The sequence below is a fragment of the Euprymna scolopes genome, chromosome 2 (assembly GCF_053919585.1).
Source record: "Euprymna scolopes isolate OS-2025 chromosome 2, ASM5391958v1, whole genome shotgun sequence".
NCBI classification, from domain to species: domain Eukaryota; kingdom Metazoa; phylum Mollusca; class Cephalopoda; order Sepiida; family Sepiolidae; genus Euprymna; species Euprymna scolopes.
The window spans coordinates 141497213-141515608 of record NC_136483.1 but is presented as its reverse complement, the minus strand read 5'-3'; the positions used below and the strand labels follow the sequence as shown (position 1 = coordinate 141515608).

At 35.6% G+C, this 18396-nt stretch overlaps 1 protein-coding gene across 1 annotated transcript in view; it reads left to right on the top strand.

Moving 5' to 3' along the window:
- The first annotated feature begins 2087 nt into the window (after nt 1-2087).
- Nucleotides 2088-18396, top strand: part of LOC145296781 (C-1-tetrahydrofolate synthase, cytoplasmic-like) — a 193298-nt gene continuing 176989 nt past the window's right edge. Inside the window, exon 1 of the mRNA XM_080142848.1 lies at nt 2088-2324. Coding sequence (XP_079998974.1) covers nt 2290-2324 — 35 coding nt within the window. The 5' untranslated portion in view covers nt 2088-2289. The remainder of the gene's footprint in view (nt 2325-18396) is intronic.

Here is an 18396-nt window from a genome sequence, read left to right as displayed (position 1 = left end):
GCACCATAGACATGGTGTTTGCTCTTAGCTCCAAAAAAAATGCTGGGAGCAGAACAAGGACTGTGGACCTAACAAAAGTCTTCAACACTGTGAGCAGGAAAGGAATGTCGCAGATCATGAAGCGACTCGACTGTCGCCCAAATTTCCTCAACATGTTGTCCAGCTGCATGAAGACCAGCATGGCTAAGTCAGACAACAATGATCTCTCAGAGTGTTTTCCCATTGTCAACGGTGTAAAACAGGGTTGCGCCCTTGCTCCAACCCTCTTCACTAAGGCAGGCCACTGAGGATCTTCACGCTGAGGATGGTGTCTACATTTGCTATCATCTTGACAGCAGCCTGTTCAACCTCAGGCAGCTAGACCCTGGAGCAACTAATTTGTGACCCCCTATTCACCGGTGATGCTGCACTTGTTGCACATACAAAGAGAGCCCTGCAATGTCTAATGTCCTGTTTCGCTTAGCTCTTTGGACTGGAAGTCAGCCAGCCTGAAGAAAACAGAGGTTCTCCACCAGCCTGCACCTAGATAAGAGTACATCCCACCTCATATCAACATCATTAAACCAAATTGAAGGTAGTCTAACAGTTCACCTATGTTGAGTGCACCATTGACAAGAAGGTGAACAGCAGGCTGGCCAAAGCTAGTGGTGCTTTTGGTAAATTGCATCAGCAAGTGTGGAGCAATAATGACCTGAAGAAGTCTACCAGGGTTAGTGTGTACAGAGCCTTCATACTAAATACCCTTTTGTACAGCTCAGAGTTGTGGGTCACTTATCATTGTCGCCTGCGGCTTCTCGGGCATTTCCACCAGCGCTGCCTCCGTACCCTCTTCAACATTCACTGGAATAACTTCATCACCAACCTTGAAATGCTCGAACAGGCCAAAATCAGCAGTATTGAAGTCATGCTGCTGAAATCACAACTACGTTGGGATGGTCAAGCTTAGTCTCCAGGATGGAAGACCATCGCTTTCCCAAAATCACCTTGTATGGCCAACTTTCCACAGGCCACCGCCACAAAGGAGCATCAAAGAAATAGTACAAAGATTGTCTGAAGAAATCTCTTGGTACCTGTCACATCGACTACCACCAGTGGTCAACCCTTCCAGTACACTGAGGTGTTTAGCGGCACACCATCCATCAAGCAGTTTTCTCCTTCGAGAACACTCGACGGACTTCCTGAAGGACAGACGAGTGCTAACTAGCCCCAGCCCCAAACCCAGACCAGACCCTAATCTGCAGCTGTTGCGGGCAAGCCTGCTTATCCCGCATTGGACTCGTCAGCCATGAGTGTGTCTGCAGGAAACATAGACAAGCCCCTTTCTAGATCTTCATTCGTGAAGCCAAGCCATGATGAAGAAGTGAGAAAAAGGTACTTATCTAGTTTATGACCCAATTTTCCAGTTTTGCATTAACATCTTCTGGCAGGTTACGTAAGCAACTGGAAGATGCTGAAGCTAAAACTGCCAGACGATTAATTCAAAATGCGATGTCCCCCTCCACATGTTGAGAATCACTTTCAATTAAGAAACCATTCTTAACATTAGGAAGGAGGGGATTTTACTGGCATAACATGTTGAAAGTCATTTTCAATTAAAATATTTTTCTTTGTGATTTAATGAATTCCACGTTTTCATTGAAACTTGTCTTTTAACAGCTGCTTAGGAACCTGCAGGGAGATTAGGTCTTAAAAAATCATCAAACAACAATAAATAAATAACGTTTAGTAAGATCTTCCCAATATTTTCTAAAGTATAGAGTGCCCACTATTTTCCGGTGTGTTCAGGACTGAAAACAGCAGATTGGTCTCTAAGTGGGAGTGGTACTTTTGTGAGTCGAAATGCCAAGGGTTTGTGTGTTTTTTTTCTATTTGCTTGCCTCCTTAAGAGTAGTACAAGGTAGGTTTTTAATGTTGGGAGCCCCCATCCCTCCTAAAAAGAAAGAAAAGGGCACACTGGATGTATTATGCGTCGTGTGTCGCCTAAACGCTACTAACCTATGACTCGCTATTTAATAAAACAAAAAGCACAAACTACCCAAAAAACTCGACAGTTAATCTCTTCAGCAAAGAGAGAGATAATAAATCTTGAAAAGAGGGTGATTGTGGCGGAGTTCGGTATACTCTCTCTCTCTCTCTCTCTCTCTCTCTCTCTCTCTCTCTCTCTCAGTTGTCCTATATAAGCATTTTTTTTTTAAATCCAAGCTCACTTCGGCTTTACATCAACAGGGTTTCTTTTTTTTTTTTAGAAAAAAAAAAAAAAATAGTAGTACAGATTTTTACCCAAGAGACATGGCCGAACTTCTAAGTGGAAAATCTATTTCTGAGTAAGTGCAATATACTTTTATTTTATTTTTTTTAAACAGAAATATCAACAGGATAAAATAAATAAATAAATAAATCCAAGCTCATTTAATTATTAATTGAATTAACCACAACTGACCACGTGTCTTAAAGCGATAACGGATGGTCAAGTAAATAACGTGTTCGTTTGTGACTGCTTGTGCTCGCTCTGCACGTATGGAGTAAAAAACAAAACAAAAAAACAAACCAAATGTTCCTATTTATTTACCTCCCAACAAGGACAAAGTTAGACACAAGGTCGGTTTTGAAAGTTGAACCCTCCCCCAAGAGACTCTTTAGATTGAGATGAAAATAAAAGTGCCTCAGTCTAGAAGGATTTTTTTCTTCACGGACCGCGACCCAAAACAGAAACCGGGTTTGTATTACTGTACACATAGATTCGAAAAAGTTGTCAAAAAACAAATATATAACAAATAAATGTTATCAAAGGCAAGATAAGTTACTTTTCTACCAAACTGGATATATTTTTTGTGTTTTTATTCAATGTAACATATTTATTCAGCTCGAAAAACATGCAGTGTTTACCGATGTATTGGACAATTCAAAATGGCGGCCGACTCTCTCTTAAACACGGTAAGTTCGAGAAAAGGTGTTATAAATAATAAACTAGGCAAAATACTATTAAAAAAAACACCGAATATATGTCAACCTATGTCACGGTAATATATATTGAGCGAATTTCTAACAGTATTTTGTCTAGTTTATTATTTATAACACCTTTTCCCGAACTTACCGTGTTTGAGAGAGTCGGCCGCCATTTTGAATTGTCCAATACATCGGTAAACACTGCATGTTTTTCGAGCTGAATAAATATGTTACATTGAATAAAAACACAAAAATTATATCCAGTTTGGTAGAAAAGTAACTTATCTTGCCTTTGATAACACTTATTTGTTATATATTTGTTTTTTGACAACTTTTTCGAATCTTTGTGTACAGTAATACAAACCCGGTACTTATTCGGAATAAGAATGTAAATTGAAATATCAAATTTCAATTTAAACCAATGGTGTCTACTTAATTGTCATGTCGAAATTAGTAAAATATCCGAAAATTACGAAAAATGATTAAGTAGAACATTTGAAAATAGTTTACGAAGAATTGCAAGTTTTCCTTAATAAACCAGACGAGTTCGTTTCCTAGCAGGGAAGGTAACTACAGCCTATCTTATATTTCAATGGCGGATCAATGAATCGTGAAATCACGAAAGTACACGTTTTATGTAAAAATATTGTAATATGTAACTAATTGCGACATGACAATTAACATTGTTTTTTTTTTTTTTTTTTTTATCTTTAAGGGAAATTCAATTTTACAGCTTTCGATTTTCGTTCTTATACTGAAGATGCACCAAAAAATTTGTGCCCTTTACTTTGATACGTGTGTCTCAAAAATTTATTTGATGTTAAATGTAACGGTAGAATAACATTGTGTTGGTCGGGCTTTCAGGCTTTGATCACAAAGATGTTTTCTTGCTTGATGCTATCCTCCCAGGAATTGCCTCCTTTGAAGAAGAAGAAATATGTGTTTATTACCTGTCGCATGAAGTGCCTTCACCGGGGAATACCAACGTGTTCGAACATGGCTGTTTTTAAACCTGTTTGAAGTGCAACCCTTTTTTTTTTTTTTTTTTTTTTTTCGGGGTTGGGGGTCCAACTTTATTTAAACATTTTGGCCCTCATTTGTAAAATTTTAACTTTTATTTTGCAAATAAATATTTCAAAGTTTTGTTCTCTATCAGAGGGGAGGCAATTTAATTTTTTACCTCGTTCCTTGTATCCCTAGATTTCTTAAACGACCGACATTCTAACCTTCTCCTTCATGTAAATAACTTCGGGCAAATAAATACACAGATTGGGCCAACTGTTTTTTTGTTTTTTTTTACGATATGTTTTTTCGTTTTTAGATCATTAGTTTAGCTTTATTTTCATTTTCGGTGAAATGTAAAAAAAGAGACTAGGTCCTTTGTGGAGACCCCCCCCCCATTAATGGCCCTTTTTTAACAATCAATAAAACGTCATAATACAAATAATTAAAAAAAATTTTTTTTATATATTACTATTTACTAGTATTACTGCTACTTATTATTACTACTATTATTACTACTATTACGCCTTCTCTTACTATATAATGTTTAATTTTATCCATAAGTTACTTCACTTTCTAACCGGCAATTTAAATGCTTCCAAATCGCCCCCCCCCCAAAAAAAAAATAAGAAACAGAGAGTACTTCTATAGAATTTAAACCAGATCAAACCGATTAAACTTAAAACGTAGTTTAGGGTTGTTAATAATAATAATAATAATAATAATAATAATAATATAAAATAATAAAAACATTTTAGTTCAAATTCTGTATAAGTGCCAACAAGTGAACAAAACAACCCTAAAAACTGGGGGGGGGGGGGATAAACAACTTAAGGTTCTAACAAAAAAAAAAAAAAAAAAAGAAAAGGTCACTTTCGAATGTCAAAGTTTACGATAAAAACATCATGTCCGATTTTGTAGTTTCATTATCATAAGTAAACAAGCTGTAGCAAATAATTCAAAATATACTCATGTTTTTATTTATTTATTATTTTTTTTTTTTTTTTACTTCCATTTTAGGTTTCCTTAATGAAGTCTTTTTCTTCTCGATGTTAGCGTTATTGAAATTGAAATTCCTAAGTTTAGAAAACCAGTACTAGATTTTTTTAACGCTTGTACATACATCAGTCAGTCACTGCTATTTTTGACTTTTTTTTTTTTTTATTAAAAGTTGGAAGAAACTTTGGTATTAGGTTGATGCAAAAATAATGTTGTTGTTTGACGTTCAACTTTAAAAAATCATAACTTCTTTCATAATAAACTTTATTAATAAAAATAAGAACCATTAGAATCGGCACATTTTTGCCAACGAGAAACAAGTTTATTTATCCAATTAGCATAGAAATCCGGAGTTCTGGAAACGATGAAGTCATTGAAGGCCGATACGGCGTCATCTCGGCTTTTGAAGCATTTTTCAGACAGGAAGTTGTCGAGATGCTGGAAAAGGTGATAATCAGTGGGCAAGAGGTCTGATGAACATGGCGGATGAGGCAGTCTCGTAGCCCAATTCGTTCAGCTTCTGCAGGGTCAGTTGAACAACATGCGGGCGAGTGTTGTCATGGAGGAGAATTGGTACCTTCATATTGACCAATCTTGGGCACATACCTTGGAACTTCTGGTGCATTTCGTCAATTTGTTGGCAGTACTTCTCTGCCATAATCATTTCGCTCGGATTCTAGAAGCTGTGATGGATGATATCAGCTGCAGACCACCAAACAGTCACCATAACCTTTTTTGGGTGCAATTTCGGTTTCCTGAAGTGTTGTGGAGCTTCTCCGGCATACAACCACTGTGCCGAATGTCACCAATTGTTGTAGAGGATCCCCTTCTTATCACAAATCATAATCTGCTCGAGAAATGGGTCATTAGAAAACACCTCAAAATAACGATTTTTTGATGATCGTTCAATTCATGCGGCACCCATTTATCCAAATTTTTTGGCTTCCATATTTGCTTTAAGTGGTGAACGACTGTTGAGTGGTCGACCTTGAGTTCAACAGCAACTTCTCGTGTGGTTTTGCAGAAGATCGGCTTCAATTAAGGCTTTTAAATGTTTATCAACCACAGTTGGCTGGCTGCGACCGTCTTCATCTTTGAGGCTCTTGTCACCATTGCGAAATTTCTTGAACCATCAGTGTGCCACACATTTGTTAGTGGTTCCTGGGCCAAACGCATCATCACGAGCTGTCTTGGCAGATTTGAATTTTGTCCATGCTGTTGAAGAGCCTGCAAAAAAATAAATAAATGAAAAGATTGAGAACGGTAATGAATAACATGATTCGATAGAACGAAAAACGCGCTTCACAATGATATATAACATGGCTATATATATATCAATGAATTAATTGAAAAATCATATATAAAAGTAACCTATGTGAGAAAACGATATCATTTTTGCACCAACCTATGCATCCTTTGAACCAAACGTAACTCAGCGTTCAGCTAAACTTTTCCTGGAACACGGCATCAACAACTTGGGTTTAGCTGCTGTCTGTCGTAACATTTATCAGCCAATCACAACACTGTGCGCTTAATTTCAACTCAATGTACATGCTCACGACGGAGCAGTAAGTGAGAATTTGGATACCAATTGGAAGAGGAAAAAAAAAATCCACCATTTCTTACAAGCAAAAAAATGAATTTGACCATCTTGGTTCTGGACGCCGTAATAGATTTTTGTCAACAGAGAAAACTAATGGCAAAATTGATAAAATGTGCAACCTGCGGCCACAAGTGCATCCTAGCAAAAAGAGGGAGCATAACAGATGGCTATGACTGGAGATATGGCAATGTTAAGTGTCAACGATGGACAGCAATCCAGACTGGAACCTTCTTTGCAAAAATTACGGCTGAAAATCGTGTGCATTATCAAACTGATATACCTGTAGGTGTTTGAGATGACAACAAATAAAAACCTCCTTCATAGATCCTGGAACACGGGCAACCAGAATCATGTGGAGCGAATGTGGAAGCAGGTCAAACAGCTCAACAAACAAGGATTCGGAATCAGCTGGGAGCTTTTGGACACCTGTTTTTTAGAGTTTATGTGGAGGCAAAAATTTAGTAGCAATCCGTTTGTCTCCAAATTAAAAACATCTTCCTAAGGAAATTTTCTTGGCATGGGGGGGGGGAAGATTCCAACTACTCCCGTTCGAATCTACAAAAAAAAACTAACAAAAATACCCCCCCTCCCCAAAAAAAAAAGTTTGTTTCATTTTCCTTCATAAAATACAAAAAAATACTTGACAAAAAATATAAAAAACATTTGCTTTAAATTATTTAATGGACAAAAAAAAACATTTACTAACATTTATTTATTTGAAAAAAAAAACAATTTTGCTTAAAAATTATTTGACACACACAAAAAAATTTATGTTAGGTCTTTGCTTTTTTTCTGTTGATGTTTCTACATTAAAAATCTTATTATTTTCTTTTACTTAGTGTTGTTCTGATTTCATCGGCAATGCTCGACGTTGATATCATGCTCCGGAGAAAACCGAGCGAACGCTGAGTTACGTCTGGTTTAAAGGATGCATAAGTACAAAAATGTTAAAAATTTTCAGATTGAGTCTTTTTGAATTGTTTCCCCCTCAAAGGAGTTCTTAAAAAATGAAAACAAAAAAATTGTCAAAAAGAAAATAAATAAAACAACAAAAAAAAAAAATACTGCACAAAATGCCGATTTTTTTTTTTTTTTTTTTTTTTGTACTAAAGTTCACATATAGCTAATGTGGCAACAGTGGCAGGAGTGCTTTCCTTTTATTATATTAATTTACTAGCTGTCCTTGTCTGGCGTTGCCCTGATGGATTAAATATTGTAAAGTAATTGAAAGTAATGAATAGGGTTAAAATAAATAATAGATAAATAAGAAGTGGATGGCAAAAAAGGAGATTGAAAACGAGACCTTAAAATGTTCAACCTGATCAGCTATCAATATGAGCCGAAGAACTGTAAGCACTTGTATCCCCTTGACGTAAATACCCCTGACAAACCCGACAAGCAGCAAAATCCAATCCCTTCACAGTAGAGATCCTTAGATGTAAGAGAGCCTTCTACTCCAGTAGTTTCTTCTCCAGAACCACTAGACTTTGGAGATCCCTTCCGGGTTCCTGCTTCCCCAACTATACTGACATGCAGAAGTTCAAGTGTAACGTGAACCGACATCTTGCTGCCCAACTCCCCATGTTGTACCCCTGTAGCTTATGTCCCTGATAGTAACCCCCTACATCAAAGTGGCAATGTGCCTTGTTTAGGGTGAAAATGTAATTAAAAAAAAAAAAGTGGGATACAATTTTATTTGACTGAAATTGAATAGAAACATACTTTTGCCATTGTACTGAAATAATAATGTTAATGTTTTGAAAGCCATTCTTAACATGGCGAGGGGAGGGTGTTTTGTAACTATTCTGTGCTTCCACCTAACAATTTAATAAAAATAAAAAAAGATGTTGAGAAACTTGAATTAAAGCTGAAAAAAAAAAAAACTATTTTAAAATAGCACGGTGGCAAAAGTGCACAAGCATCAATAGAAATACAATTTTTGTTGTAAAGAACATGGGCCAAGCTACCACAAAGAAAATTGAAGAATCAGAATAAAATACTAAGTTTGTAGGCTGTATGCAATCAGTGACAATATATGCGAAATAGGGAGGCTCTTATATATTATAGAATTATGAAATAAGGCCTTTACAACTTCATTGTAAAAGGAGACCGTATTTACAGGAAGTGAGACAATGTGATCCTTGGCTTTGGTAGAAGTCATTTTGGAATGACAATATGTAACAGAGCCACTGATGCTGGGTTAGCAGCAACAGCCATGTGCACATGACCCAAGCCAGTGTGCGATGTGACGTCACAGCAAAAATAAAAACGGACACAGGTGTTGAAAGAAGCATTGTTCAGAGGAGTGGTGGTTGAGGCGTGACCAGAGTTTAGAAAAGCATGTGTTTGAAACACGTGGGTGCTGTCACAGCAGGGACAAAAAGTCACATGTGATCAGAGAAGAAGAAATGAATGGTTTAAGTATTTAGAAAAAATGCGTTGTGGGAAATACTAGATATAAAGGCTTTTGTGGAGAAAAAAAAAAAGAAAAAATGAGTCTAGTTTTTTTCCTTTCTTTTGTTTCCTTGCGACGGGTTCTACAACTTGTTGGGTTTGTTAAAATGTAACAGCACCATTAAAAAATGGTGTACAATATTACAGATAGGGTGTGTGGGCGTATTGCTAAAAGCCATGCTAACATTTAATATGAATTGGGTATAAAAGTTACGTTTTAGTGAAGGAAGAAAATAAAATATGTACGGACATGCATGTGTACAAAAATGTAAAAAAAAAAAAAATTAAATATTGAGAGAATAGAAAAAGGGTCACCAAGTAGCAAATGCTACCTAAAAGATGAACAGTTCTAAAATTGAACGATTGAGAAAACGAAATTTTTTAACAAAATATTTTTATACAAGAGAACAATATATAAGTTACTTGAAAGAATGAAAATGCTGATTTATGCAAACACATGTTTGGTGAAAAAAGTTGGGTTAGTTGTCACAAGTCAAAATGTCATAGTGTGAATATATGCATATGTAAGCAATGTACTTATGTGAGTATTTGGCAGTGTAGCATTGTGTATGTGTGTGCGTGTGTGTTGGCTTATCTTGTTCTTGTTAGTGTGTGTATAGATATGAATAACAATTTGTTTCTGTTGCCTGACTGCTGCTTTTTTTATTTATTCTTTGAAGATTATAACGCTGGGTATGGGGCAGCCAAACCAGCTGCCAACATTGCCTTGCTTTTTATTGAAGCCAACCGAGAGCTCTTTTTAGTATCCTTGCTGTTCCCTTAAGTGCAATTGTCTGAATCTCTTTTACACTTGGTTCACCAAGAATAGGTAGGTTAGGTAGGACTTCAGGTTCTTCTTCATAAGACCTGTGGCATCTATAATAACTGGTATGATTGATATCTCCCTAAGATTTCAGTTTCTTGTGTGTAGGAATCTGTGCATAATATGGAGAAAGGTTGTATGTGAGTCATTGAGTCCTTTTTGCTTTCTCCATGCTAGAAATTCTAGAGTACTGCAGCCAGCTTGAAAATTCTGTCCAGTTTTTGGCTGTTTGTCTCTTTGGTTTCAAGAAGTTTCTGACTTTGCACCAGCTTATCATTTTCACATAGATCTTTAACATTTTAGGGTTTCAAATGATTTTCATTGGTTGAAAATATTTTGAGTTCACACGTTTCTATGAAAACTTTCTTGCTATAGCAAGTGAGGAGAAAAGTGAATGCCAACAAAACGGTGAAAGAAAGAATCTAGCAATTAGTCATTTGCTTTTTAGTGTTTGTAAGAATCACTTTATGATTAATTCACGGCAGATTTTTATGTTTTTGCTATATCACCTGACTTGTGGATAACAAAGCTCATTTTAGGATGAATCAATGTCGATGACCTCAAAATTGCCTCAGTCCATAAGGGGGCTCAAATTGCTACAGATTAATATTGGAAATGAAAAGTTAAGAAAAAATAAGCACTTCTTGATATCACAATCACTCGCTAATAAATTTTCAATCCAATTCTAATTTTCTCTTATACTGACTTGTTATTTGGTAGATAAATTTTATTCCAAATTTTAGTCAAAAGAAATAAGTCATTTGTTTTAAGTATTACAAAGTTTCGCATTTTTTTTTTTAAATGAGTTTGCAAATGAGTACCATTCTGTTAGTTGTAGAACCTGATTATGAGGCAAACTGGATTTAGGGTCTCAACCCAAATCCCAACATTCTTGACCACTTTGTAAGAAAACAGTTGAACACTTATGGTTTGTTATGGGGTTAACCTCTTCCCTGATTATCACAAGTATTCACAGAACATTCTGAACATTTTTCTTTTACAATCCTCACTATTTGCATTGTATCAATGAAACTAAATTTGCTAGTCTGAAATGCTTTCATTTGCTAATAATTCCCCATATTATATGACGCATATTACACAGAGAAGAAGATAATATTGTCTTTAAGGAAAAAGGATCAAAGGAAAACAGGAAAAAGCTATAAAAGTGTTGCTTCTTATTGATTTAAGCTTATTTTTATTTTTTTGATAATATTGTAATTCTGGACCGATCCTGAACTAATCCAATTGCCAAATACCATTTGATTCAGGAACTGAATAACTTTCGGATTACAATCCGATTGTTATCCAATGTAATCCAGTGATCTCACTCAAAGAAAATTTTTGTTGATCCTGTGTGACTTCATAACCAAAACAAAAACAGCTGTCCAGACATGATTTGCAGGGATCCGATGGACCAAAATATCTTGATGAAGTAGAAGCATTGCAGTACCGTACAAAATATGATATATCTCCAAAAATAAAATCAAAACCATACAAAAACTGCTAAATCATGATACTGGCAAAACCAAACAGGAAAGCCATGTAAAAAATTAATTTATTGGACTTAAGGAGTCTAAGTCAGATAAAAAATTATAACTCCGACTCCGATTCCTAGTACTCTTAAAAATCTGACTCCGACTCCAGCTGACTCTGCAATTCTGATAAGAACAAGTATAGTAATAGGAAAGAATTTCTAATGCATTCCGTTTATTCACTTTCATTAACATTGTCGCACACACAGAGTATGTCTGTATGAACATTAAACGACACAAGTAAAACAGTAATACAAAATAAATGTCCTGAATTCAGTTTAGTCACATTAAGAACACTAGAATAATAGAAGAACAAATGACACAATTATAGAAATAACATATAATGAATTCAGTTTATTCATTTTCATTGCTACTGTAAAACATGAGCATCATCAGTTTTGCATCATTACTTGTGTGATATATTATGAAGCTGTGCTTTGATGATTGTTCCTCTAGTATTATTATTTTACATTTTGGTATGGGTAACAAGAATTTTGATCCATCCTTTTTTTATTTATAAAAAAAAAAGAAGTAGCAAGAGTTTTGATTTACACATTTTTATAGGGATGATAACAGTTTTGATCCACACTTTTTTTTTATAGGGATAACAACAGTTTTGATCCACCCTTTTTTTATAGGGAACAGTTTTGATCCACACTTTTTCTTATAGGGATAACAATAGATTTGATGCACACTTTTTTATAGGGATAACAATAGATTTGATGCACACTTTTTTTTTATAGGGATAACAGATTTGATCCACACTTTTTTATAAGGATAACAGATTTGATCCACACTTTTTTATAAGGATAACAGATTTGATCCACACTTTTTTATAAGATAATAAGAGCTTTAATTGACCCGTTTTTATCTGGGTAACAAGAGTTTTTGATCCACTTTTTTATAAGGGTAACAAGACTTTTAGACTATTCTCTATGAAGCTTTATGAAAATTGATTTGTACATTGTAACAATATATTTGGGTTGTTTTGACTGGAATGTCTCGAAACTATTAAAACAAAAACGTCATAAAATAAATAAAGATGCACCCAGTTCAAAAGTTGACCGAAAACATCTAATTAAAATAATTAAAGTATTAAGTTAAGTTTATATTTAATAATATAAATTATAGTAATAATCATATTATATATTATTATAGTAATAATAATATTTGTTTTCAATGATAATACTTCATTCATGAAAATCAACAAAAAGAATAGTCTGCATGCATCAATTGCTTAAGCAGCAGTTTAACCAATTGATTTATACAGGATATGACATTACAGATTAACTAATCGAGTAGTCTGCCTAGATTAATTGAGATGGACGTACGGGCTTCACTCGGTATAGAAATACAATGTCTGTATATCCCAATTATGTTTCAAATAGTATTTTTGTTGGTTTATAACACTTTACTTTGAAATAGTGTTCTATCATGACGTAAGCAAACAAAAATATACTGAAATACTATAGAGTTCGGGCTAATACACCTTTGTCGCTTTTTCTATTTTCTTTGTTATTTCTAATTTTTTTCTCTTTCTTTTTTGTTATCAGATTTCTTTTTATTGATTTTAATTTTTGCATGTAAATTTCTTTTCTACCCCTCAAAATGGACAAAACCCGATAAGATAAATCTCACCTGTTTTTTTAAATGTATGTATGTATGTATGTATGTATATATGTATGTATGCATGTATGTATGTATGTCTGCCTAAAACTTTTGACAGAGGCTACAAATTTTCATGAGATCAGTATTGTTTTGAAGCTCGACCCTTCAGGTGATAAATATCGAAAAATTGGCTAAAAACGTTAATTCCTTCACCCCCGACTGGGCACTTTTCTACAAGGAAGGGGGGGGGGTCGCTTTTTTCGCTGATATTTTCAATTGACTAGCCTTAATTTAAACCTTCACCACTTTCGGTTTGATGATAGACGCAACAGCAAAGACGTCACGTTTTTGTTTTGTACATTCTTTTCCTCCTTTGTGGAGTGGGTTCGAACCTGCCTGCCTACTACCACTTTTTTTTTTTTTTTTCCCAACACACACCTCCAAACACCCAAGCAAGGCCGGGCATCCAGGCTAGTAAAAATATAAATTGGCTAAGAGGCATGAAACCTGTATTGTTTAGAGTATTATTCAGTAAAGATCTTTGAAGTATTTGTTCTTGCAATATTAATTGTGAACATTGTTTTGCATAATCTTATTGTTCAGCATCGTTTGCTTTTGTGATCTCAAAGGTTCAGAAGTGAGTATCATTTATTTATGTAATCTAAATAGTCAGTATTGTTTTAGGGTAATTTTAATGGCGAGCATTGTTTGTTCGTGTAAACTTAATGGTCGGTATTGTTTTTAATCATAATCTCAATGGATAGCACGGTTTGTTCTCATAATTTTAATAGTTCGCATGGTTTGTTCTTGTAATCTTGATTTTTTTCTTTTACATTTGGGCAATATTAGGTACGTACATTTAGTTTTTTCTATTATATAAGTCCGTGAATTAGTGTGTTTGTGTGTCCGCTATAAACTTTTCTCATGCACATCGCATACACATGAACACATCATTAGAAAGCGTGTTTCTCAGACAAAAAATATTGAAGAATTGGAAAAATCGTCCATTATTTTGTGTAAAAATATTATTTTCTTTGAAGGGTTGTGATGAGATAAAAACCTGCCTTTCGACGTGATTTGCAAACTGTGCATGCGCGAATCGCAGATACATTATTTCGTTTTAAATAGCTAAATTTGTGCGTCATAGCATCTGCATAATCATAGATACATCGCTAAGAGCGTTCGATTACCAACTTCAGTTATGCGAGTTCGCGCCCAGCACGCACATATATATATTTTTTCTGTTTTGCTTACAACATTTTTCTTTTGGTTTCGCTCTGGCTGATGAGGTTTTTTTTTTTTTTTTTTTTTTTTTTAATTTAAAAAAAATTTGTTTTAACGTCTCCCCCCTCTCACTGTCACAATTTTTTTTTTTTTTTTTTTTACGAGTGGGCAACGCTCCCCCCCCCTCTGTTGTCACAATTTCTTCTTTTTTTTTTTGCGACCAGGCAATGCCACCAACTCTCATCTCCATTGTCACAATTGTCCCCCCCCCCCCCTCGTCACAATTTTTTTTCTTACGCAACCCTGCTAGTATTTATATAAATTATGATTTACTTGAATGCTTTTGTTTGATAAACTGTTTCTAACGAAAGTGATTTTTTTATCCTGTGATTGTATTACCGGTCATGGATAGGTTAATTTTTTGAATAAAGTAAAAGAAATTGGGTTATAGTTTGTGCTATCAGTCGATGAAGTTGGAAACCTTATCAATTCATGTAGATTATCTCATGCAAAGGCATATCATTTTGTTCTCCAGATTATTCATCAGTGGGAAACTGTACAACCTATGTTGAAAATGAAAAAAAAAAAAAAAGATTTCTTTGCCAGTGTTCACATTCATATTCAATAACGTGAAATTAAAAAGAAAGAAGTAAAACTAGAAAGTTAAAAAAACAAAACGAAACAAAAACTTAAATCGGCATAGAAAGCAGAAAGATAAAATAAAAATACATTTGCTTTCTCAATTTTTTGTTTTTTACATAGGCGTCACCACTTATTAAGGCCGATAGGCCACTCAAGGATAAGGGTTAAAGAGTGTACAGTAGTCAAAAGGACAATATGATAATCGATAGTAATGGAAGTTTGGTAAATTTGTTAACTTAAGTGGAACGGCTCATCAGAAACTTGTTCACGTTGGACTTGAAGACAACCATATTATAGACAGCCGGAAAGCAGAAAAATGGAAGACAATTCCACAGGCGTGCAGTTCTAAGAAAGGAGCTTTGTTCATGGAATCTATGTTAAGGTTTAGGCACAGATAAAGAGTGGGGGGAATTATTGATAGTGTTTTCAGCTAGATGAGTGTTTCTTGTAAAAGTTTGGCGAGGGGGGACCATAGATTGAAGCTCAGTCGAACACTTTCCATGAAAATAACGATAAAGCAGAGACAAACTCGCAACATCTCTTCTGTGAGATAGAGGTTGCAGCGAAGAGAAAAGGACATCTCCCACCAGGCCACAAAGTCTATTTTGAACCCTATCAAGGCAGGACAAGTCTTTTCTAGCAGCTCCTGCCCATATGTGGCAACAGTATTCCATCCTTGGACGTATCTGGCTCTTATATAGATAGAGAATTGCATCAGCAGTGAAATATCTACTGGATCGATAGAAGGATCCAACCATTTTTCCAGCGGCCTTGGCAACAGATTTGATGTACGTATTCCATTTAAGATCAGGAGTAATGGTCAAACCCAGAAGCTTGTCAAAACTTGAGGCCTCCTGAAGACGAGAGCCATTCATTTCAATTGATGCCAGATGTGGATCAGAATGTTGATGATGTAAAGAGAGACGCTTGGTTTTAGATGCATTAAAAGTAACCAGCCACCCCTTTCCCCATTGTACCACGTGCTCAAGATCAGAGGAGAGAGAATCGGAGAGAACTTGGTCGTTTACTGTCTTAGATGTGCTACAATAAATGGTAGTGTCATCAGCATAAATGTCTACAAATGATGTAAGGATGTGATTTGGAAGATCATTAATGTAGATCAGGAAAAGAGTTGGGCCCAGGATGGACCCCTGAGGGACACCAGCATTAATACTGTGAGCTTCTGATTTTTGCCCATCAACTACTACTCTTATGAACCTATCAGAGAGAAATGATTTAATAATTGAGAATAATGAACCTATCAGAAAGAAATGATTTAATAATAGCTGGAGATCTTGTGAAGTAAATTTTATGCCATACCCTATCAAAGGCCTTTGACATGTCAAGAGCAATTACCCTAGAAAGGTTGCCTCTGTCGAGAGATTCGCTAACCCCCCTAAATGCTTGAAATTGATTTGTCTGACAGTTTGTTTTTTTTTTATTTGGAAAATTTTGTGTGAAGGGGCAAATAAGTAATCTATATAAAAGGCAAAACGGGTGCGCGAGTTCTTGTATGTCCAACAATATGCTTTTTTTTTTTCGCCGGGGTTCTTGGGGGAGGGGGTTGCTATTGCTTAGAAATCATCATCGTCATCATCATCATGCAGTCCGTCAGTTTTGATGATGACTAGTTGGGGCCTCAGTGCTTTATCCCTTGGTGTTGGCGTAGTCTCTCTCCATCGCCACAGGACTTTCCACCTTGGCTCCAAACTTGCTTGCGCAGTTTAGGTGCAGTATCTGTTGCGCATCAGATAGACACCCTCTGAACCTCCAATGTTTGTGTCCAGTGGAGGAAACCCGTGACGACTGGCAGCAGAGGAGGCTGCAGCTTCTGGCCGAAAGTATTCTCAGTGAGGTAAACAGTCACCCTATCATGTCGGCTACTTCGCCTTTTCTTTCTGGATGAGGTGCCATAGCCTTTTAAGGAAAACTGCAAGGCAGCAGTGAGATTTGAAATCAGAGTTCCCATCTTTTAGCCTTTTGCTGTGATAAGGCCCACAAGGCAATGGTGTTTGATGTTGGTGTTGGTTCCCCTAGTCTTCGCCCAACCAAGGGCACCCACAAGACAGTGGGGTAGGGGTTGGTAGTGTGCCAGGGCATGTCCACACATCGGTGGGCCATAAAAGAAGTTTAACATAGGGTTTGGATCTACCCCCCCCTTTCAACACACACACCTACAAACCCCCCGGGCAACGCAGGGTACTCCAGCTAGTCTATATATATAAAAGGCAAAATGTGTGTTAGTGTGTGCACATTTTTTGTATGTCTGGCAAAGGCTTTTTTCGGGGGAGGGAGGACGCTTGGGGAGGTCACTGTTTCTTAGAACTGTTTATATACTCGCTAGATTATAATATCTACGATTTATGAAATGAGGTCGCATCTATCTTTTATTTGAGCAAACTTTTACACGCTATTTTCAGGGTTATTCTGTGTCAAATCATCCAGAAATATGTGATTTGGAAACCCATATCCCCAGAGCTGGCTGTAGTTTGCACTGCAGATAAACAATATAGGAACTAACAAATCCTGAAAATTTGAGCACATAATTCCAAGCAGTTCCTGATTTAGAGCATTTTTTGTTTTGGCGTTAGTTGCATAATGTGTCACGTGGGCGACAATTTTGTGATGTCATTTCTTTGAATATTTTCTGACTGAAAAATTGTGTGGCTCTAAAAATTCATCCAAGTAAATTTTTGGACCCAAAGAATCCAAAAATGGCATCAGATTTTCTCAAAAATAAAGCCTTCTAGAGATATTAAAGGTTTTTGGATTTTTCCACATGTGCCCCAAAATCGAACAAAAAAAAGGGTGTGGCTGGCATGGTAACGCATTACTTTTTTGATATATTGTTTTTAAACACAATAAATTGTCTCTGGACCAAAAATGGTAAAAAGTTCTTGTTTCGTTCATTCACGGTTTCTGTTGAAAGTCGGGTATATTTTTGATGATAATGAAAAATATTCCCTCTCGCTATTGGATGTGACAATCAATTTAGACATGTGTTAAACTTATGTCACAACTTAATTTTGTAAGTAAGCCATATACTAAAACAGTTAAGTTCTGGTAACAATTTCAACGACCTAGACGTCTTCAAAATTAGTTGATGAGGGTTGGAAACACCAAGCCGGATAAAAGTATGCTTTTTTTTATAAGAAGCCATTTTATAAGAAACATAGGATGGTAAAATGTAACTTCTAGTACTATCTCAAGTCAATAATTCTGATTAGGAAACTTCTTGAAAAACTTTTTAACCCTCAAAAGACTATGGGCGGGGGTTCATTTTGATGCAATTTTTTTTGCCTGAAAACGTTATTTTTTTCGCTCTGATTTTCTATATAGTTTCCTGAATATTTCTAACCTATTATAAAGTGTCAAAAAAAATCAAATTTACAAAATAATTTTTTTTTCAGGGATGTCCTTGAGTGTAACCCCTATTAAATTGTTCATAAATTCCAAAATAATAAAAGTGACCTAAAATGATCAAAATACAAAATTTTATTGCTTTTCATGATGGGATACTCAAAACTAAAACTATGTGTAATCTATCTGAAAACAAAAATGTA